The sequence below is a fragment of the Lytechinus variegatus genome, chromosome 1 (assembly GCF_018143015.1).
Source record: "Lytechinus variegatus isolate NC3 chromosome 1, Lvar_3.0, whole genome shotgun sequence".
Taxonomy (NCBI): Eukaryota; Metazoa; Echinodermata; class Echinoidea; order Temnopleuroida; family Toxopneustidae; genus Lytechinus; species Lytechinus variegatus.
This window is the reverse complement of record NC_054740.1, coordinates 74,898,570-74,921,088: the sequence shown is the minus strand read 5'-3', so window position 1 is coordinate 74,921,088 and position 22,519 is coordinate 74,898,570. Positions and strand designations below refer to the sequence as shown.

At 35.2% G+C, this 22,519-nt stretch overlaps 1 protein-coding gene across 3 annotated transcripts in view; it reads right to left on the bottom strand.

Annotated features, from left to right (window-relative positions):
* Window positions 1–2,635: 2,635 nt before the first annotated feature.
* Window positions 2,636–22,519, bottom strand: part of LOC121422899 (DNA replication ATP-dependent helicase/nuclease DNA2-like) — a 44,322-nt gene continuing 24,438 nt past the window's right edge. For all 3 annotated transcript variants that reach the window (XM_041618149.1, XM_041618157.1, XM_041618142.1), the window contains exons 18-30: window positions 16,032–16,217; window positions 15,660–15,770; window positions 14,822–14,965; window positions 14,411–14,530; window positions 13,835–14,016; window positions 13,303–13,418; window positions 11,863–11,991; window positions 8,459–8,652; window positions 7,535–7,739; window positions 6,643–6,807; window positions 5,940–6,128; window positions 4,956–5,102; window positions 2,636–4,398 (exon numbers count right to left, since the gene is read on the bottom strand). In XM_041618149.1, the coding sequence (XP_041474083.1) occupies window positions 4,357–4,398; window positions 4,956–5,102; window positions 5,940–6,128; window positions 6,643–6,807; window positions 7,535–7,739; window positions 8,459–8,652; window positions 11,863–11,991; window positions 13,303–13,418; window positions 13,835–14,016; window positions 14,411–14,530; window positions 14,822–14,965; window positions 15,660–15,770; window positions 16,032–16,217 (1,930 nt within the window). In that variant the 3' untranslated portion in view covers window positions 2,636–4,356. The remainder of the gene's footprint in view (window positions 4,399–4,955; window positions 5,103–5,939; window positions 6,129–6,642; window positions 6,808–7,534; window positions 7,740–8,458; window positions 8,653–11,862; window positions 11,992–13,302; window positions 13,419–13,834; window positions 14,017–14,410; window positions 14,531–14,821; window positions 14,966–15,659; window positions 15,771–16,031; window positions 16,218–22,519) is intronic.

Genomic DNA, 22,519 nt, shown 5'->3' with positions numbered 1-22,519 from the left:
ATCCATACGAACTTGAAAAGTACACTCATTTACCTCTTGGATCTCACTCACATTTGATAATGAATATACATGTATATCTAACTCCATTTTCTTTTTCAACTATATTTTTATAACAGATTAGAAAGACCTACAATTCGAAATCTGAATTAACTGAAAACATGCATAAGTCTTTTCTAAAATCTCAAAACTCTGTTTGCAATATTAACTTGATGTTTACTTGGCTGATTTCTCATGATTTTATAGGTAAAGAAGCTTTGCTACATAGATTTTTAAGTTTGAATGTCAAAACCTTCAGATAAATTGATTATTTGGTCAAAATTTTGCCTACCAGTAGCCTATGAAGTAGTTAATTAAAGATTGTTAATATAATGTAATTCATGGATCACGATAAGTCACTGCACTTGAAGCAATAAATGTATAATGATGAATGTTTATGAAATCACTATCTTTCATTGTTATCATCATCATTACCACCACGAGCACCACCATCATCATCGTCGTCATTGTCATCATCATCATCATCATCATCATCATCATAAAAGTTATCATATTCATTCAAATTATACCTCACTATACATTCAACAGCAACCCATAATGTCACAAGGTCTAAGTAAAAAAAATGTTATTCAGAAACATAATTTTCTCTAAAATAGGATAATTTTAATAAATGGCAGACAATAGAGATAGAGAACTACAAATTTCATAAGGAATGAACACGAAGAGTAATTAGTCATGCTTATGAATATAAGTTTCAAGTGGTCATCTAGTTCATGACAAAACAAATATCACTAATAAAAGTGACATTCACTTAAGAACATATCAAATATTAATAAAACATCAATATTGAAAAAAAAGGTAAATATGATTGTTTTCATAACTTTATTTCTGCTGATAAAAACAATACTTTCAAATTCTGTTTTTAAACTTCATCATCAGTGTAATAATAATTATAATGAAAATGATAATGATAATAATAATGATGATGATTATAACAATGTGGAGTGTTGTGGCTCAGTGGATTAGTCTTCTGACTATGAAACGGAGGGTCATGGGTTTGAATCCCAGTCATGGCGGAATTTCCTTCAGCAAGAAATATATCTACATTGTGCTGCACTCAACCAAGGTGAGGTGAATAAGTACCCGGTAGGAAGAAATTCCTCGATTGCTTGAGCGCCTAGATAGCCAAGCTAAAGTCATGGTAATAATATCCAAGTTTTCTGGAAGCGCATAGAGACGTTATTCCTAATGTATTATGTGTTATACAAGAACTGACTATTATCATTTATAATAATAATAATAATAGTACAGGCTGATCTTCCATTGGGCACTGCATAACATAATATGTACATGTCATACTACCCTTCACAGTACAGCTTGGCAGGAAGGCAGAAGATTCAAAGTCTTTGGTAAAACTCAGCCACTTAAAGGATGGATTGCTTAAATTATCCAATTCTTCACCATAATGATTACTGTCACTAAGATCTATTAATAAGAAACAGTAATGCAAACAAGATCACAAATGATATCCTTCTTATCACAGTGCTAGGATCCAATCATTCACATCTATAATACACAATATCATTTGGGTAATAAATACTGTAATTTGAATAAAAAATTTATCTCACAAAGTCTCTTTCTACATAAATATTTTTTTTTATTTCTCACACATTGATAAGTAATATAATTTAAATTTTCTATCACACATTTGAAAATTTAAACGTTCTACTTATCATCATTCCTATTTATCAACTTCAATTATTTTTTTTTACTTTTCTATCAATTGAATTACATGTAGTTTATCCATGTCAAAATCTTATTCTCCTATTCACAAGTCGTCGAAAGCAGAGCTGCCAACCAAAAGTTGTCAAATTTGACCTCAAAAAAGAGAGAAAAAAAAACCTCAATGATAACACGTTAACCATACTTGAGGTCTGCATGTGCAAGCTCATTGCATAGAGTATGTGAGTGCAATGTAATGATCATATTTGCATAGATTACCTGCTCAAGTACTGGATGATTACACATGCACGTGAATAAATTATTGCTCATATAAATATCAACTTAGTGAATACAGGCAACTAGCTGTCCCTGCATAAACACAATGGGCATCAGATAGTGTAGTATTCAAGAAGATCAAGATACTGAAATATGGAAGAATATGTCTAATACTGGCGGTGTGACATAGTAGTACTATTCAAAATGATAATAATGCATTTAATATTCTGATACTAAGAATCTTGCTATATAGGATTGGACAAAAGTCAATGACATTATAAAATGTAGCCTACCTATCAAGCATCACTCGTGGTGATGGAACTTCTGTGTTTCGCTTACCACTTCACCCCAAAGGGTCATAACACATTGTACACAAGAAATGAATAGGTCAATGCCATGCAGTGGTTTTTGTTCCATCTTTCTCCACATGTAGTGATGATCTCGGAAGATCTAGATGCATGTGCAAAGTGTACGTATGCACAAGCAGTAAAGTTTTGCGCAAAATGAACGTGCATTGTCGGCTCTACATTTTACACACTTATTTAATGATTAACTTCAACCCTGGACCTAACGCTTTACTCTACCCTAAATCCAACATAAACCTACTGCAACCCGTACCCTAATCCTACATCTGAGATGAAATTAAGCCCCGAGCATTTGTCACAGGAGCAAATGTTGTGTCACCACCTTACTTGACTAAAGATCTAAATATTTGCATGTAGTTTAAATATGCACAAGCACTAAAATAAGCATATCAGAGTGTTTTTTTAGAAAATCTTTATTTTGTAAAATCAAACCTCCATTTCATTTCTCTTTTTAAAGTGGTTCCAGATGTGGCATATAAAGCTTATAATCACCTCTTGATTTCAGGTGATGAGGCAAACTATTACTTCTTCTGCAAGCTGGATGTACTTGCTATCTTTCCTCAGTTTCCCCTTGGAAACATATTGATAATTATCCTGCTTGCCTCGAAAGTGAGTTTTTCTACCAGCTTCATCAACAGTGCTTTGCTTGATATTTATAAAGTGCTTTTTAAAAAGGGTTTCAAAGTGCACCGTGCACCAATAACAACTGAAATGATAAGAAAATGACTCTATTCTGATGACAGCCACGTACAGTGAGCACAGAAATGTATATATATGGGACTACACACTAGTGGTAGTCCCAATCAAGTCAGCTGTGGTCATCATACAAGTCACTATATATTAGAGGACATTTGAAGTGCAATTTTTAACAATTAAAGGTAAAAGGTCTTCCTAAGTAAAATGAGAAACTGATATATAAAGTATTGTCACCTTTCCCACAAGTGACTTTTATTTGCGATGGCTAAGATTATAGCAACAATGTTTTGTGATACACACTGGTATTTGAACTACATGTATTGGCAATCATGTAACAAATGAAGAGGTACAATGGTGAAAACACAGAAAAGATAATATCTGATACCATCTAATGCTTTCTGGTAATGTACTCCAAAAAGCTTTTATACTTGCCAATAATGATATATTTAGATACATGTCTAATGTCATTTAATCAAGGTTAGTGCTATAATTTTTATGTAGGTATGTTTTCATAATGATGCTTTTCATGTATTTTAATATAAAGGTGTAAGAGAGGTATGATATCAGCACCATTCTTTTGTAGAGTTTGCTCCTCTTAAGGCGACCTTTCATTGACAAATCATAAAGAAATCAAGGCTTATATCAGAACAGAGGATTCAAGTCTTTCACTCGGCTGCATGCCTGGGAATGTTATGTAATAGACGCCGGCATGTCTGGGAGGTCTATAGGAGAGCAATAGTTAGTAGACTAACCAACCAGAAGTAAACTGTGTGTTTTCACTCTGAAACATGTAACTTCAGTGGTTATTTATATTGATTTAGCTATCAAGAGACCTGCTATGAGTCTAGGAATTGGGATTGTTGGAAACTGGAACTTCGATGATCCGAAGTAAATAACCATCACGAGTTCGGTCAAATTCGTGCTGTCCGAACTTCTATCGTATTAGTCCGACGGGCGCTCATGACGGACGGATTATATTATCCAAGTCAATTGGCCTTTTGCAAATTTCGTATTGTTTCAATTTCCCCATTATTTGTCAGTTGCTGGGCCCTTTAAGAAGACATACAAACCTAGCCAATTCTCTGATGGCTGTATCTTCACATCATGTACCATAGAACCAGTCTAACGACTGATTTTGTAAGTCTTCCAAGTTACTCACAAACACCATATAAAACAATAGTTTTCATCATTAAACCATCTATAATTTCTTACATTAAATAATGAACTGAAAGGGACTTGCTTGCCTGAACTTTTCCTGGAGTACCATCTATCACCACATGTTAGATGCTCAGGAGTCTTGTCAGGTTGTCTGCTTTCCGGCATCATGAGGGAGATTTCTGATGTAAAGAAGAAAGTCAAGGTTTCTTACTTTCACTAAGAACAAAATCTGGGGAATAGGTCTGGTAAATTGGCAAGACTACTTCAGACGAACATCCGCACTGCAGCTTTTATCAATGACATAGAAAATGAATTGTTCAAGCTGTTGATATGTATATCGATAATTTTGCTGTCTTAATCATGGATATGATCCCCATCATTATCATATATATTAACATCATGATCACCATTCCCAGCACCACATAATCATCTTCCTCCTCATCTTCATATCACCACCACCACCACCACCACCATAACCAAATCATATCCGTCATCATCATTAACCTCATTAATATCCCCATAATCACAGTCAATAAGACTACAAAATAAATAGCTAGTAGAGAGAATATGGCATTAAATCAATGACTCCCATTTTAAAAGCTAATATCTTAAATATTCAGGGAGGGGGGGATGCTCCTTGGTAAGATACCAATATAGCATGCGATTAAGAGTAGAGTAACTTGGAAAATCTCTACTCTTTATGGAAGCATAGTTCATATGTTAAGTGATTGTCAAGGATATTAGTTGATGCTGTTGCATGAAAGCAATGAGTTTCTGGACAGGTTGAAACTGTGACAGGCACTTCAGGCTACCAATCAAAAGCAACTTGTGCTTGGCCCTCGTCATGGCAACATTGAGTCGACGAAGGTCATTCAGAATAGATCCACCCTGCAACATCAAGGGGATAAAAGAATTAAAATAATCATAAAGTTTTAGTTGCAACTTATAACACGCAAATATGTACATTACCTGACCTCCATGAACAGAATAAAAACAAAATCAATAAGATATTAACTTCATGTCTTGAATAAAAATCCTGCATAGTAAGTTTGTAAATATTGCTTCTACATGTACAGTATGAGATTAGACAAAACTAGATGGATTCTCAAATGCATGCAATTGAAATTTGTCAAATCAAGATTACACACTAATCTAATCAGATTGTTCCTCCAATATGCATACATGTATTTAATTTGAAGTCAATTCCTAAAAAACCTCTTAATTTTCTCAAGAACATACTTCCATGTATGTATTTACCACTGTGACATTTGACCCTGTGACCTTTGTCCACATGACCCTGAAATCCAATCAGCTTATTGCTCCTTTAATATGCAATTGCAGGATTCCTGAGTAAGAAATGCTGCACTGACTTTTGTGAAGCTACATAACTTTGATTGTATGGTTTTCATCAATTATATTTTTTGCACTCTGGACACATCCTTGCACACAATTTCATCTTCTTGATGCTACCACAGTTATGTTTGATACACCATCTCAAGTACCAAACATCCGACAATAGAAGCACCTGCTCAGGATAAGGGTAATAGCATGCAGTACCTCCAAACATTGTATTACGTGCTCTATAAATGTTGCACATTATTATTATAATTATTGCAAAAGCAATAATGATAATGAAATTTAGCTCTTTTAGTTCTTTTATCTACTCTGAAAAGTGCTCAAGGCACTAGCTATCATGTGTTAGCAGTGAATAAAGAAAAGTTATACCTGAGAATCAGTCGTGCTATGAGAGAAAGACACAACAATGACATCCTTATCACGACCTTGGTACTTGTCCACTGTGTTGACCTCTAATGATTTGACCTTTGACCCTAGGTCGGCGAGTGTAGAGGTGAGTAGTTGACACTGCCTGCGGTATGGTGAGATGACTCCAATTTGAGTAGCAGTGCAACCAGCCTGAATGAAATATGGATTGACACATACAATTATGTGTACTGATACCAATGCAAGTCATAATAAGGGGTACCTCATGCTGAAAATGGTTCCTTTATATTATATCATACATGTAATGGTATGTAGCAGAAAATCATCTGAACAAAGATACAATACCTCAAATAAAGGTACGATTTTAGGCTATTGTTTTCTTTAAGTTTAAACTCTGGTTAACACTTAAATATTATTGGAATTACTTTGTCTTGCAATTTGCAAAAAAAAATTGCACTTGGGCTTACACATCTTGTAGTTTTGTACACTCTCAGTAGAACATTGTTAACCCTTATAATAGCAAAATAAGGAATCATTCTAGGTTAAGTTAAGTTACAGTTTTAATCAGAAGCTTCGACGAGAGAAAAGGTTGACAACATAATCAGGGCTAAAAATTAATCACTCTTTAATAGGGGGCATGTGCAACAGGCACCATTTTTAGGAGGTGGAGAAATTTCACAAATTATTGTCAAAAGGCTATACATACTTGCATGAGGCTCTTTACAATACTCCTGACCAGGATGGCTTCAAGCCTATTGGTGTTGCTTGGAGACGCTTCATCTGTTGGACCACAGGCTTGATCAGTATTGAGGAAGGACACAACGGTTTTGGGATCTACTGCATCTTCTAACCAAGCATCTTCACAGGATTCCTATAGGAGAGCACAAGGGAAGGATTTGGAGTCAAGTAGGGTGTGACAGTTTAATTGATAATTTCCAGTAAAGTGTTGGTGTTAAGGGTGTGAAACTGAATGCTTAGCCTAGCTCCAACACTGAATATAATTGTACAATAATGGTACTAATAATACTATTGACCTTATGCACTGATGTCACCGGATTACCTCGTGTGCGTTGGTGATCTGCAGCTGGCGCATCTCTAACAACTCTGTTTAAGTGTATTCCTATATCCTCTGAGGGAGGGCGCTATGAGAATATGATGTCATATGCATAAGCCCTATTGATACATGTATTTCAACACCTAGTGACATTAGTCTCAGCACAAGCTTCAATTCAAGTTCAGAGCTGTGGCTGGTGTAAAAGTCAGCCCGGACACCAATATCAGATTTCACACAAAACATGAAATCCACTATTGGTTGAATATTGTTTTCCCATTGGTCATATACCAGAAAGAGTTTAATTTGAAACCGTTTTACAATACAGTTAACATCAAAAGTGTTGCACAAATCTGGGCATACTGACTGTAATGAGGGTAAGTAAAAAACTTCCTTGACCTGAGGTCTCCATGTACATTGCTATAAAAACAATATGGTGCTAGGTATACCTAGGTGTTTAGTTTTGCAATAATTCTTTCATAATTATATCCCCTTCTTTGCAATACAGATTATCTCAGAAATTAACTAAAAAAGATTTAAAACCTACCTCACACCATGCATCCCAGTAAGGCAAAGAGACAGTTCCCTTGGCAACTGCCTCATTGCCACATCTCATTGCTCCATCATAGACCATGTGATTAGATATAGCCATGATCTCAGAGTTCATTCTGAATTGAAGACTGAGGCTCATAGCACTTGAGCTGTGTGCTGACACCAGTCTCTGGAAGAGGCTTTCATCCATACCAAGATCCCTATGGTACCAAAAGATATAGTATTAAAAAAAAAAAAATGTTATAATATTTTGATATTAGCAATACAATAATAATGACATACATGTATAACAGTAACCTATGTTTTTTGTTCCTTTTAGAAACTTTCGAGTGTACCATTATTATTATCTTTTTTTTTAAATTTTTTATTGAGATTATAAGTAAATGGCAATGGCAAGAAGCAATAGAAATTATAAAATCCTATCCTCTTGGATGGGCTTTTTGCCCTCTACTGCAACTTTTAATTACACACAACCTGTTCCACTGTACATCTGAACTGAGCAACCATTACCACAGGGTGAGACAAGACTCATAATTCAACTGTATCATATTACTGCATATTTATAATACACTTCCCTATCACATCCTGTTGTGCTGTAGATCTTTGAGACGGAACATAAGAAGCAATGATCCACAGATGTTTTGGACATAAAAATAAACTTCCCATCCCGTGTAACTGGAAAATATGGATGACTTTGCTCAGAAAATAAGATAGAAACAGTACTTCCCACAAGGTTTTACAATTAAGTTGCAAAGAGAAAGAGGAAAATCATATGCAAACAGGAGCCAAGAATGGTAAAAAAATAAAATTTTTTTTCCATTAAAATTTACAATGGTAGAGTGGTCCATTAAAACATTATTTAGAAGGTTGTTGGAGGCAAAACAAATAGTGAGCTTATGATGAAAGAATGACCAATAACCTTGCTCTGGAGCTTTGTACTAGAGGTGGTAGCTGGCACTGGTCTCCTACAAGAACAAACTTGGAGGCAGAGAAGAGTGGTCCTAGACATACAGGTTGACTGATCTGAGATGCCTCATCTACGATACACACATCAAAGCTGTGACGGGTGAAGAGGGCATGCTTCATACCCAAGCTTGTTGTTGCAACTACTTTCTGTGAGATGCAATGAGAATAATTTTGATTGGTCAGTGGCTCATTGAAGTTTGAGAGAGCTTTGGAATAGACATGTGCCCTGAGTTCAAATCAAATTGAAAATGCCATTCACTTCAAACAATGGTTACACTTGATGGTTATATTTACTATGCATCTCTAATTAGTTCATATTATCCGCTAATGTTTTAAATATCCTATATTATGGCATTATCTTGCCACATCTGAACTACTGTAACTACACTTTGGCCAATACCTATAAATCTCACTTCAAGAATTCACATAACCTACAGAAAAAAATAAATTACAAAGTCCAATATGCAAAGTGCAAGTGCAAGTAAACCCCTTTTCACACAATATTTTGCCTCTGCATGAACTTGCCTCAGAGTAAGAATGGGACTCTCCATTGAAATATTGTAATGTTTACTCTCAATTCCAATAATCATTCATATGCTACTCAACAAAGAGATAATTTCCATGTTCCCATATGAAACTTTCTTCCTCTCTAAATTCTCTAGCTTTTTATAAAAATGTGGAATCAGCTTCCAACTTATCTCAAAAATGTACATCACTACCCTGTTTTAAATGATGTAGGAATTATTTACTCAGAAATCTATAACATTATCAGGTTTGTGTGTGTGCTTGCGTGTGTTTGCAGATGGAATTTGACATATTTTGAAATTTACATTTTATTGTTTGTAGCTTGTTATTTTGTCTTCTTGGCCATTTGTTACAAGCAATTTGCTTTTTTATGGTTCCAGTCATATTATGGCGTTTATTTTTTTCTTTTGTGCTGACCAATGAATAGATAATGAGGATAATAAACATCAGTGAGTACATATCTGCAACTTCACAATAACACCCAATCAGAAGCAAGCTATCTCCATTACAAGGTTGTGGTTCTAGGTAATGCCACAGAATTCAAGGGGAGTTCATTCTACATCATGGATGATCTGCTTGACAGAGTAAGAGAAGAGCAACGAGATGAGAATATATCAGAAGTGCTTCCAGACTAGTAAGCTGGGAGATTCAAACTTCTCAGTAAAGTGATGACTGTTCTTACAATGTAGCACTAATGAATGTGACAGAAATTTATTTCTCACAGACAAAAACAAAAATCAAGCATAGGAACTGCACCCCTAAATGGCATTGATGTGCCACATGATGGATATTGCAGGACGATTTAGATAAGATATGTTTATGGTTTACAGCAAATCGCATGGTACTAAATGTTAGTAAAACAAAAACCATGCGCATTGTTGGATGACATGAGTAATAAGCCCCTGGACTCTGTCTCACAAATCAAATATCTTGGGCTAATATTAAACTCTAAACTTACCTGGCATTCCCATGTAGAATATGTAGTATCCAAAGCAAATCGACTGCTTGGTCTCATCACTACTATGTCACAGGGTTTATCTACAAAGGCTTTATTTGCATTGTATAAAGCCCTAGTACTCCCCATTATTGAATATGGCATGCCCACGTGGTACCTACACAACAGGTGTCTGATCGACAGAATTGAGTCTCTGCAAAGGAGAGCCACCCGTATGGTGTTAAAGCAGAAAAAACAACAGATGTCATATGAAGATCGTCTTCGTATTTCAGAATGGCCAACACTGGCTTCTAGACGCAAATTTCTATTGATTTCGTTTTTTGCCAAGTCCCTGTTCAGACAAATTGATTCTACTATCATAATCTCCAAAACAATCATTAATGACCGTCATCAAGAAAATCTACTGTTCAGACACCTGCTGGCTAGGACCCAAAGGTTACACTGCTCCCCAATCCACTATTTCCCAAGAGTGTGGGAGGAATTAACGCCTAGTCTACGAAACGAGTTTGTCCTGGTCTGTAGATCTTTAAATCCATGGCTACGTCGCTTACGGACTGAGTTATTTGAATAAGATGTATAATGATTACTGCAGGGGGGGGGGGGCTCTATGAGCAACAGAATGGAATATTGGTCAGCTTTTTCTTTTCTATACTCACTGCATTAAATCTAATGTTCTTTAATCCATTTGCTTTTATATACTTTTAGTTTGAATTACGTTAAACAAACATATATATTGTAATTCCTAAGTGAACTGTTAACCTGACAAATTTCAGTTTAAATATACACTCATTTACCGGTACATTATTCTAACATTCATATTTTCTTTTGTTATTAATTCCAAATCTTATTAGGTTTCCTTTTTTACTGCTTATACATCTTTTCCCAATACAATGTACTTCATTTTAAAGTTTTTATTTACCTGGCCAATTTAAATGTATATCTAAATACCAATTTACTACAACTTCTTTAAGTTGTCCTGTAATTACATGTACGTTTCAATCACACTATATTGGATTGTTCTTATACATCAATTTCAATATGCTTTTTCTATATGAATTATTGTTTGTATATACATGTTTTTATTCTTGGGCTACAGTAATTTATTTAACTTTTTCCTTTTCCAGGCAACCTGGACTTGTTCTGTAAACATCCCTTTTCACTTTGTAATTGTATATTCTCCTGTAAATTGATTGTAAACTTTTTTGGTGAAATGCCGAATAAAATAATAATAATAATAATAACGTGCAAGCCATGAGTGCATGTTTCTCTCCGTCTCATCCAAATGGGATTACTGAAGGAATCAAAGAGTGCAACTTGTCCCAAGGACATGCACCCTCGTTTCAAAATCTTAATAATAGGAGGACACAAATCGGTATATGAACTGAGTATTTGATCATGTGCTACAGACTGGCTATGCCATGTGTCATAATGAAGTGCCTCTACGCATATTCAATGCAGTAAATGTCTACATTTAAGTCAGAAACCCAAATCTTTTTTTCTTTCCATGTATACCATTACATGCATAATGACAATTCTACTTTGATTTCATATACATGGTGAACCTGGATTTCCTACAAATTTGAATTTGGATCCTAAATGTAATTTTTACCAGAACTGATTAAGAGTTAATGGATAACTTACTCAAAATCAACATATCAATTCAGCTTATAAGCATAAGTGTTGCATTAGGCAGTACATTATGGCTAACATTGCATCTTCTAAAAGTAAGATGTGCAGAAGTTACATTCTGTTGGAGAGGGCCCGAACAACCTCTCACGCATCCACACTGCACTTGTTCACTTCACTCCAACACAGGCTGTTCACATTTCTGACAATACTAAATGTAAAGAACTCTCTGACACTGGATGACTTCATACCTTTCTCTCCATCTGTGTAGCCAGTTGTGATACGCCGGATGCTTCTTTCATCAGTTTGCTATCAGAGAAATCTCTCAATTCAGGATGGATGTTATGCTGTGCTCCAAGGCGTAAGATATCAATCTTGTACTCGGTAGTAATGAAAATCACATCAGAATGATTATTAAATTACTCTATTTAGAATGATACACCCAAACACCTACATGTACCATTGATACAACCTAAAAAGGGACAAACAGTCAATCATGTAAATATCATAAATTTGCTCAATTTTCTGTTTATCATTTTATGTACCAGGCTGCTCATGAAAACAGTATTGATACTGAGAGAGAGAGAGTCACCAATTTAAAGTTAACAAACTAACAAATGAATAGAAGTCAAATAAATTGTCTCAACTGAAATCTGCTTTATAATAAACAGAATAAAATGCAAATAAGTCCCTCATGGACAGCCCAGACATCAGCATTGCACTATTAAAGCCCTAAGATCAAAGATCAGACTGTTACGGTCCCTTGTCCTGCATGTCCATATTCTGTATGTGACCCGATGACAGTGAAAACAGAAACTGAGAGAAAGGTACAGTCCCTGGAGATGAGAAGATTTAGAAGACACCTTGTCATCTCATACAGAGACCACATTACAAATAAGATGAAAAAGAAGAAGATGGAAGGTCATGGTGCAAAGACTTATTTTTTTTCATTCAGCCAAAGGGGTAAGAAACCATCTGGATGACTTTATTAATTGCAGTCGCATATGAAAGTGAGCGGTACATTGCAAGTTTTTGGCTGTTTCCACGAGGATAACAATATTCCGTATTGGGTGAATTTAATGAAGATAACAAATACTGCCCAACTCAAATTCTACTGGTGTTGTATAGTAGATTTCTAAGTATTTACTTGGTCAGATTGCATAAGCTTCCACTGGTACCAGAGCATTCAAATTTGACTAAAATAGCCCATACAAAAGAAAGAAGGAATTTGAATCAGGATCCCAGTGTCTTTGAGAAAAGCCCCTTTTCACAAAGGTTCTATAACTCATAGCTCCTGACAATGAACATGACTTTATAGGCTTCAAAGATCTCCTTCTGTATTGTCTCATGATAAGGATTTATTGATTTTCTTTTTCCTCTCTCTCTTTCGGTTTAACTTCCTGGGTATTGTCCCATGAGTATGCATTATTGATTTTCTCTCTTTCTCTAGATCTCTCTTTTAATTAACCAGCTGTATTGTCCTAAAGGGGGAGGGGGAGGGGTGCATTAATTTGTTATTATTTGCACAGAAAATACACTAAGTCTCCCACTAGGTGTTTGAATGGATTAAAAAAGAGCTGCCACACAAGTAGGTAGTAAATTTCCAGTAAGGAAACCTAACAACACATGGGATGTGAAATTAGAGAATGTGAATGAATGAATGTAGGAAAAAACTCAGATTGTATTCTTACCTTGAGTAGTTTGAGTAGTATGTTATCTACAGCAGAGTGAGTGTAGCTGGTTAGAAGAACAGACATACCGCATGCTACAAGGATTCTCACAAGCGCTACTATGGTGGTTGTTTTACCTGGACAAACACAAAAAATACTCTTTATACTTAACTGAGAAATAAACTGATGTTTACTGATTTTCTACACTTCCTACAGGATTGGATTAGCAGGAGAAGGAGCATATTTCTTCTAAAATATTATTCTAGAATATCGAGATAGAACAAATCATGTTAGAATTTCCATTAATTCTCTTCTATTCTTTTTGTGCTAATAATGAAAGTCCTATTCAGGAATTACTTTGTTATATTTTTATCTAAAATACTAAAAAAATACAACATTACAACTCATGAAAACTTGCCTGACAGGGGTGGGAAACAATTTCTTTCAGGAGTAATCTCATCTAGATTTTTTTATCTAAAATAATCACATAATGATTAGTACATCTCACAAGTTATCTTAAAATAAAAAAATATTTTGAGATAAAGATTCTAACCTGTGCCAGGCATGCCAATGATGAGAGTATAGTCTTGGCTTCGAAGGACTGCCTTGATAGCAGCACGTTGGTCTTCATTCAAGTCTTTCATAATTATTGCTACCTCACCTCTGGCTCGAGAAGGCAGGTTGGGTTTCTTGATGGATGTAGGTGGCTGTTTATTGATCACAATGTTTTGTAACCTGAAATTGGTTGGTTAAAAACAATCAAACATGATATTTAATGCAAAGAAATCTCAATTAACAAGTTTTTATAACAAAACTATAAAATAAATTACATGTGCTCAACATCTTTAAAGCGCTTGAAAATGAAATACCATCTATATGAATGTTAGATTTCCATGAATTATGTATATATCACCCATATCAAATATTATACCCTGTAATAGTTACAAAAAAATTGTGCAATTTGTTTGAATTAACAGATCTAATAAACATCATTATAGCACACAATTTTTTTAATATCTTCAAGACAATCCACAAAATTAGTAAAAACTTCCTGTGATGTGAAGCGTGAGTACTGGGTGATTTTCCACATATTTTCCCATCAATTAATTTCATGTTAGTTGATACCTACTTGGTATGTTCAGGTTTCATGAGTTTGGTAAGATTGACCATACTAGCTGCCATGCTGTTGTAGCTATCATCCTTGTCAATACGATAAAGAGTGGGTTCTTTGCCATCCTTCTTCAATTGGCTGATGTAAAACAAAGTAACAAAATCATTCACATATGTAACTTATCAAATTATATTATCATTAGTAGTTCATAGCATCAATATTCATGCATCCTTGATGATTGTATGTCCAATTAATCAAACATTTCAGTTCTTCATGAGTTATTTTCGAAATTTGAAAAAAATATAGTGATATCATTAAACTGAAAAATTCTTTTTTATCCATGCAAATTTCAGTTAATTCATAGTTACTGTTTTACGAAAGTGTTTTTTATCTATCTATCTATCTATATATATATATCTATGAACCCACCTGTCTGAACTAATCTTGATATCTGTTTTAGTAATTGTATCAATGAACCCCACACAGATAGCAACTCTTCTACTCCCTTCAATGCTAATGACTACCCTGTCACCATCTCTCATCAAGCATTTACCCAAGCTGGCTGTTGAACATCTGGAAAAAAAGAATAAGCAAGGCATTATTATTTTTTTTTTAACCAGTACCAGTCAAATTGAAACATTTTACAAAGATTCCACACTGTTAAGATGGTAAATCAAATTGTAATATATTTGACTGACATTGAAATGTGTCTACATCAATTTTAAGAATACTACCATTTATTTTTCAATGGTCAGAAAGGCATTAAATAAAATAGACACAATTTTTTTAAATTACAAATAGAGACAATTTCAATGCAAATGAATTTTTGGCTTACACCAAATAATTAGATTGCATACTTGATTCGAAAAACAAAAAATTGTAGTGTACATGACATTAAACATATTACAAAGACATTTTATGTTTACAGTTGCTGCTGGTTCTACCACTCCACTTCTATCATTACTGCTGCTAAAGCCCCTGATGCTGCTCTAGCCACCACCACCACCACCATCACCACCACCACCACCATCACCACCACCATCACCACTACCACCACCTTCACCACCACCACTACCATCACCACCACCACCACCACCACCACCACCACTACCATCACCACCACCACCACCATCACCACCACCACCACCACCATCACCACCACCACTACCATCACCACCACCACCACCATCACCACCACCACCACCATCATCACCACCACTACCAACAGTACTGATAATACCTACTTAGGTACTACAATATTACTTACCCTTTCACTCCTTGTTTTCTTCTAAAAACCAGTGTAAATCCTCCATTCTGTTGATCTTTGGGTGTTGAGCTCACAAACTCCATGTTACTCCAACATTCACCATCTTTCTCTCTACAAATTAAACACAGATGGCATTGGTTTATAAATTGCCCCTCCGTCCAATGCATGTCTGATTTTCCAGGGGACGTTTCAGTTCAGTTCAATTCAGCGTGTCTCGTTGCACGTGTTATTTGCTTTCATTGACAATATAGGATTCTAATCTGTTGATGATACATTACGATAGGTATCCTCCAATCAAGTTTTTGATACTTTGGTTCCAGGTAAATAATAGATACTGAGTGTAATGTGTAGCACACACAACACATTACCTACCGCTCAATAGACTCCTTGCACCAGATGTTTTTACTATTGTTCCTCTTCTTTGTGGCCTCATGCTCCAGGCAGCAGAGGAGATACCAGTGAGCAAAATACTGGAGATGCGAGTCTTGTAAATGTTCAATGGTTTCATTGAATAGACCTTGAACAGATGAAGGTAGCTGGGTGGGGGAACCCTCCAATCTGAACAAAAGAGGGAGAATATAAAACAATCAGAAGGGAATGAATAAATCATCTAAGCTACTTTGTTACAACTGCATCTGCTTCTATTCCCGAAGAGCATTATTTAACAACTTTTAATCTAACAATGAAGAATAATAATAATAATAATGCAGTTCTTATATATTGCATTTCAGACCTGAAAGGACTCTCAATGCACTTTACAGAAATAAAAATGATACAACATAATGAATTACTTAGAATAACACTTAAACATTGCCGACATTAATCAGTTACATACATGTATGGCATAAGTATTGGGAGAGGTCTATTTGAATGCTCTAGGATTATTTTGTGATTGGAGGGTACTGGGGAGGGAATGAGCTTGAGATGCAAGCTTTATGTGAAATCTGAGATAAGCTATAAACATTTGGGTGCTGTAAACATGCTCAAGGATTCCTATAAATTTCAGACCCGAGATTCGTCTCGCTGCGTTGGTTATCGATTACATACGGAAATTCATTTATAGCTACTTCGTTTGCTTCAGTTTGTTAAAGCTTGCTACTTCGTTTGCTTCAGTTTGTGAAAGCTTGCTACTTTGTTTGCTTCAGTTTGTGAAAGCTTGTGATCGACTTGATTTTTGATTCGAGTCGCTTCTTGAGGTTCCGGATTTCATCCATTTCAATTTAAGTTGACATTCAACACATGTATCTGCTGAGGGCGCTTTTGCAACATACCTACTAACAAGTCTTCAGAAAGTAATGTAAAATACTATTTTGTATCTTTATCTGTGAACTAAAGTCTGCTGATTGGTGTTGAAAATATCTGAAGCCAGGTTTAACATCTTACCGGACTCCGGTTTTGCTTCACGGACCTTCTTTTTAAAGCCTTCACTTGTAAGTGAATACCGCTGTAAAACTCAACTATCTTAATGCTGGTCCCACCCGCCTATCTTGATGTAGTGCCGACCTTGTTTATGATATATTCGTGGTAGCGTCGGTAACACCGGGACACGTCATCAATAGCTCTTACCTTTTGTGTTTAGACTTGTGATCATGTAATTTCTTTTTGATTTTGTACTTCTTGCCCGATAGCTCTCATGACCTATCACATAGATTCTAGACATCTGTGAAATCAGTCTGACGTTACATCTCATTTTCACGCCGCTGTTATTGTATGCCAATAAGACACTAGTGCTGAACTTAAGCTGAACTCGAGCTATATTGATAAAAACATCACCTTGATATATTGTACCAGCCTCTCAGTGGATGTTGTCTTTCTGTCACCTGCCATGATGACCCGTTCCCATTCAACTGGTGTAATTACACAGATACTCAAGGATCTTCTAGAAAATGAAGATTTTCTAGCATTAGTCAGCAATGCTGTCTCAGATGCCATCTCCAAGTTCCAGGCCCAGATCGATCAAATTGAGATTAACCAAGCCAAAATTATGGATATAGAATCATCCCAGGTCTCCTGTCACGCAGAGGTCAAGAAACTACAAGAGCAACTGGAAACCCAAAACAACAAGCTGCAGAAGGCAACCTCCCTCATTGATAATCTGGAGCAGTATACAAGGCGTAACAGCGTACGTATCTTCGGGATTCCAGAAAAATCAGGAGAAAATGTCGACGATGTTGTGTGCTCTCTGTTTAAAAAGGAATTACAAGTCAATGTATCCAAAGATGATATCGACAGATGCCACAGAGTAAAGCAACGAGCTTCCAATGGCCACCCGCGTCCAGTGCTTGTAAAGTTCTGTTCTTACAGAGTCCGAGCTAAGGTCATTGGTGCTAGAAAGCTTCTGAAAGGAAGAAAATGAGTATCCAAGAAGATTTGACACAAGTTCGCCAAATCCTCTATCAGAAGGTCCTCAAATCGAGAGAAACTTCCAAGATCCTATCTTGTTGGAGCACTGATGGCAGAGTATTTGTGTCACTACCCTCCACTAATGGAAAGACTGTGAAGAAACTCATCACATGTGAACAAGATCTCTTGAATCTCTAAGACTGGACTTTAGTACTTTACACGATGAACTTATTGATCTTCCATTGTTAATGTCTTGAGAGTATATCAGGTATTTTTGTTTTACCCAACTGTAGTCTTAATTTTTCTCTTTTTACTGTGTAATTGTTGTTGCTTGTTAATTGTATTTGTGTTCCCTATGTCATACACCTGCTCTATCTGCAAAAATGATGTGAATGACATAGCTGATACTGCTAACTGTACTATATGTGAGTCCATTGCACACATCACTTGTCTAAATAAAGTAGGACTCGGTATCAATACATATTCGCCATGTCCATCTTGCCTTGCCTCTATCTTACCTTTCTATAATATCAAAAATGAACAAGAATTTGTTAATGCAGTCTCATGTTCCTCATGCTTACCTGTACAAACTCGACATTTTGAGAACCTAGAGATTTTCTCTTCTCCTCTACTTGACGAGTCAAATTTTGACGTAGCTTTTAGGGATGACAATAGCTGTAAATACTACTCGATTGACTCTTTTAATAATGCATGTAGTACATCTAACTTGAACACTTCATCTTTTTCTATATTCTATATGAATGCCCAGAGCTTAGCCAAGAAATTCCCCTATTGCATGAACTTATTACAGAGTTTATCACATAATTTTCAAATATATGGTTTCACTGAAACCTGGTTCAAGAGCTCTGTTTCCACTTTGTATAATATTCCTCACTATTCTTTTTTACAAAAATATAGACCACGAAGAGGTGGAGGGGTTTGTTTATATGTATCTGATCAACTTGTCTATAATACACGTGACGATCTGAATTTCAGTTCTGAAAAAATTGATACTTTATTTATAGAAATATTATCAGGTACATGTGAAGAGACTTCGTGTATTATAGGGATCATATATCGCGCTCCTGACTGTAATCCAGATGTTTTTATTAATTCTTTACAACAATGTCTATGCCATATAACCCAGGAAAATAAACCAGCCTATATCATGGGTGATTTTAATTTCAACTTACTCAGACCTCATCATGCATCCACTCAAACTTTTTCTGATACACTTGCGTCTTTCTCATTCAGACCGCTTATTACGAAACCAACGCGTGTATCAGCTACTTCAATTTCATGTATTGACAATATTTTTGTCAATCTCTGTAATAAAAAATCAAACAATGGCGTTTTATACTCCGATATATCTGACCATTTTCCTTTATTTCATATTTCAGAATCTAAACTACAAAATCAACCCAAAACAAAATTTCAAAAACGAAATTTATCAATCGACAACCTTAACCACTTTTCGTCAATTTTGAGCATGCATGACTGGTCTGGTATTTTTGGAATTGAAGACCCAAATGAAGCATACAATATTTTTCTTTCTAATTTTCAGGAGCTATATGATAAACATTTGCCCCTTCAGAATGTTGTAAATCGTGAATGTCCACGACAACCGTGGATTACAAGGGGCATTATTAAATCAATTAATAAGAAGAATGATTTATACCGCAAAGTTTTGAAAAAGCCAACCACCCTGAAACGGTTGAAGTATGTATCATACCGAAATAGACTAAACTCACTTATTAGACTCAGTAAGCGCCAATATTATCATAATGCATTAAATACTGCATGTGGTAACACAACAAAGACTTGGAAAATAATAAACCATGCACTCAACAAAAATGCAGGTTCACATGTTAGTTATGTTCAATGTAATGGTGATGTAACCCAGGATAAACAAAAAATTTCCGACTTATTCAACGTACACTTTCAGAATATTGGTCCAGAACTCAATAAAAATATTCCAATTCCAAAAAAATGTTTTAACGATTATTTGAACACAAATTTTCCCAACTCAATATTCCTCTCCCCTACTAGCCCCAGTGAAATAATTCAACATGTGAAAAGCATGAAGAATAGCAATTCCAGTGGTTTTGATGGTATATTGTCAAAAGTCATAAAGCATGTAATTTTTTCCATAGCCGATCCGGCTATGTTATATTTTCAATCACTGCTTAAAGAAAGGTATTTTTCCAGATAAATTAAAAGTCTCTAAAATTATTCCAATTTTCAAAAAGGGTGATAAACATGAAGTAAATAACTACAGACCTGTTTCTATCCTGCCATTCTTTTCCAAAATACTTGAAAAAATTATTTATAAAAGATTATCACTCTATATTGAAAAAAATAAGTTATTACATCCAAGCCAATTCGGTTTTCGTAAAAATCATTCCATTGAACATGCACTTTTATATTTCATAAATAGGGTGTCGGATGCCTTGAACAAAAAAGAACTTTGTACAAGCATTTTTATTGATCTCTCCAAGGCATTCGACACCCTAGACTTTGGTATCATGTTGAAAAAATTGTATTACTATGGTATTCGAGGTACCGCCCTGTATCTTATAGAACGTTATCTTAAAGGGCGGAGACAATTCACTTGTGTCGATACTTATTCCTCCCCTCTGTTATCTGTTAAGTGCGGAATTCCGCAAGGGTCAATTCTTGGCCCATTGTTTTTTCTTTTATATGTGAACGATATTAATAATTCCTTAACACATTGTGACACTGTTTTATATGCAGATGACACAAACTTAATATTTAGTAACAAAGATTCTGCAAAACTCACAGAGGATATTAACAATAATCTTGCCAATTTATTAGAATGGCTTCAAGCTAACAAACTCTCTATTAATGTTCAAAAAACAAAATTCATGAATTTTGGCTTTCATCAACAATTGATAAAAAATAATGATATAACTTTTAATTCGAATACTATTGAGAGAGTCAATTGTATTAAATTTCTTGGTGTGATTATTGACCAAAACTTAAATTGGAAAAGTCACATAGACAGTCTTAATCAAATCTTGTCAAGAAATTGTGGTATAATCTATAAATTGTCGCATGTATTACCTTTAAAAACACTTCATGTACTGTATAATACTTTGTTTTTGCCATACTTAAATTATGGTAACATATTATGGGGCAGAGCATCTCCCACAGCTTTGAACCATACACTGATCCTCCAAAAGAAGGTCATTCGCAGCCTCACGCATGCAGATTTCCGTGCTCACACACCCCCTCTATATAAGCAATTGAATATCCTACGACTTCCAGACATTGTTAAATACCAAACGGCTTTATTCATGTATAAATACCACAAGCAAATTTTACCCCATATTTTTGACAACATGTTCTCCACTGCAGACTCCCTTCATTCTTACTACACAAGACATAACAAACATCTCAGCACCCCATTCATGAAATCAAACATACTTTCTTCAAATTCGATCACAGTGAATGGTTCAAAGCTGTGGAATAATATGCCATCCTACTTAAAGAACTCACCTTCATTAAATACTTTCAAAAAATATTACAAGTCTTTTCTACAAGCTCACATCGAATAATAGCATAAGTACATTACAGAGCTGCCAACCTGAACAAGAACATTTCAGTATTTTCAAGGCTGAAAATCAGTATTTTGGTGAGGAAATTAGTATTTTCACAGGAATACCATAGGACAACACATAAACTGAAACTTAAGAAATCAGTATTTTGCATGAAACCATCAGTATTCTTCTCTATTTTCAGTACTAAATACGGAAAATCAGTACTACTTGGCAGCTCTGACATTACATCAAGGTATTTTTGTTTTTGTGCTGGGTTTGTCTGGTCTAAAGGAATGTCTACTCTATATACTTGCATATCTCTATCCAATCTCTCCTGCTCATCTTCCCTACTTTGGAGCTCACTTTTTTTTCACTTCTCCTCTTTTCTTTCTTTTCTTATTTCTTTCCACATCTACCCCCTTCTCTTATCTCTTCTCTTGTTTTGTACCCCCTTTCTTCTTCTTTTTTTTCTAAGCTTCCTGCTCCAACTATGTGTTCTCTTCTTTTATTAATAGCTAATTTTTCCTATTCAGGCTACCTTGCCTGCAGGCCTCTAGGCCTTTTTAGGTGTGCCTCACAAGCCTTTATTTTCTGAACACGTCCTTATATTTTAATAATTAGTCAACATGTATTGTATTTTACCACAATGCCTTATGGAACATTTATATATCCTGCGATGAGCTACTTTTCATTGTTATATTTTTATCTTTGAACTGTTTATACTGTATGTATGTTGTTTTTAAAAAGAGCTTTTTTAATTGGCTTGTGAAATAAAGATGAATTGAATTGATGAATTGAATTGATAAAGAGCGATCATTTTATACAAAATAAAATCTACTATCAAACAAATATATTTATAAATATTAGATAGCCAAGACAGATAGCCAAGCGCGATTGGTCAATTGCGCGTCACGTGATATGATCGAAATCCGTGTATTTTCCCAGCCGGTCCACCTT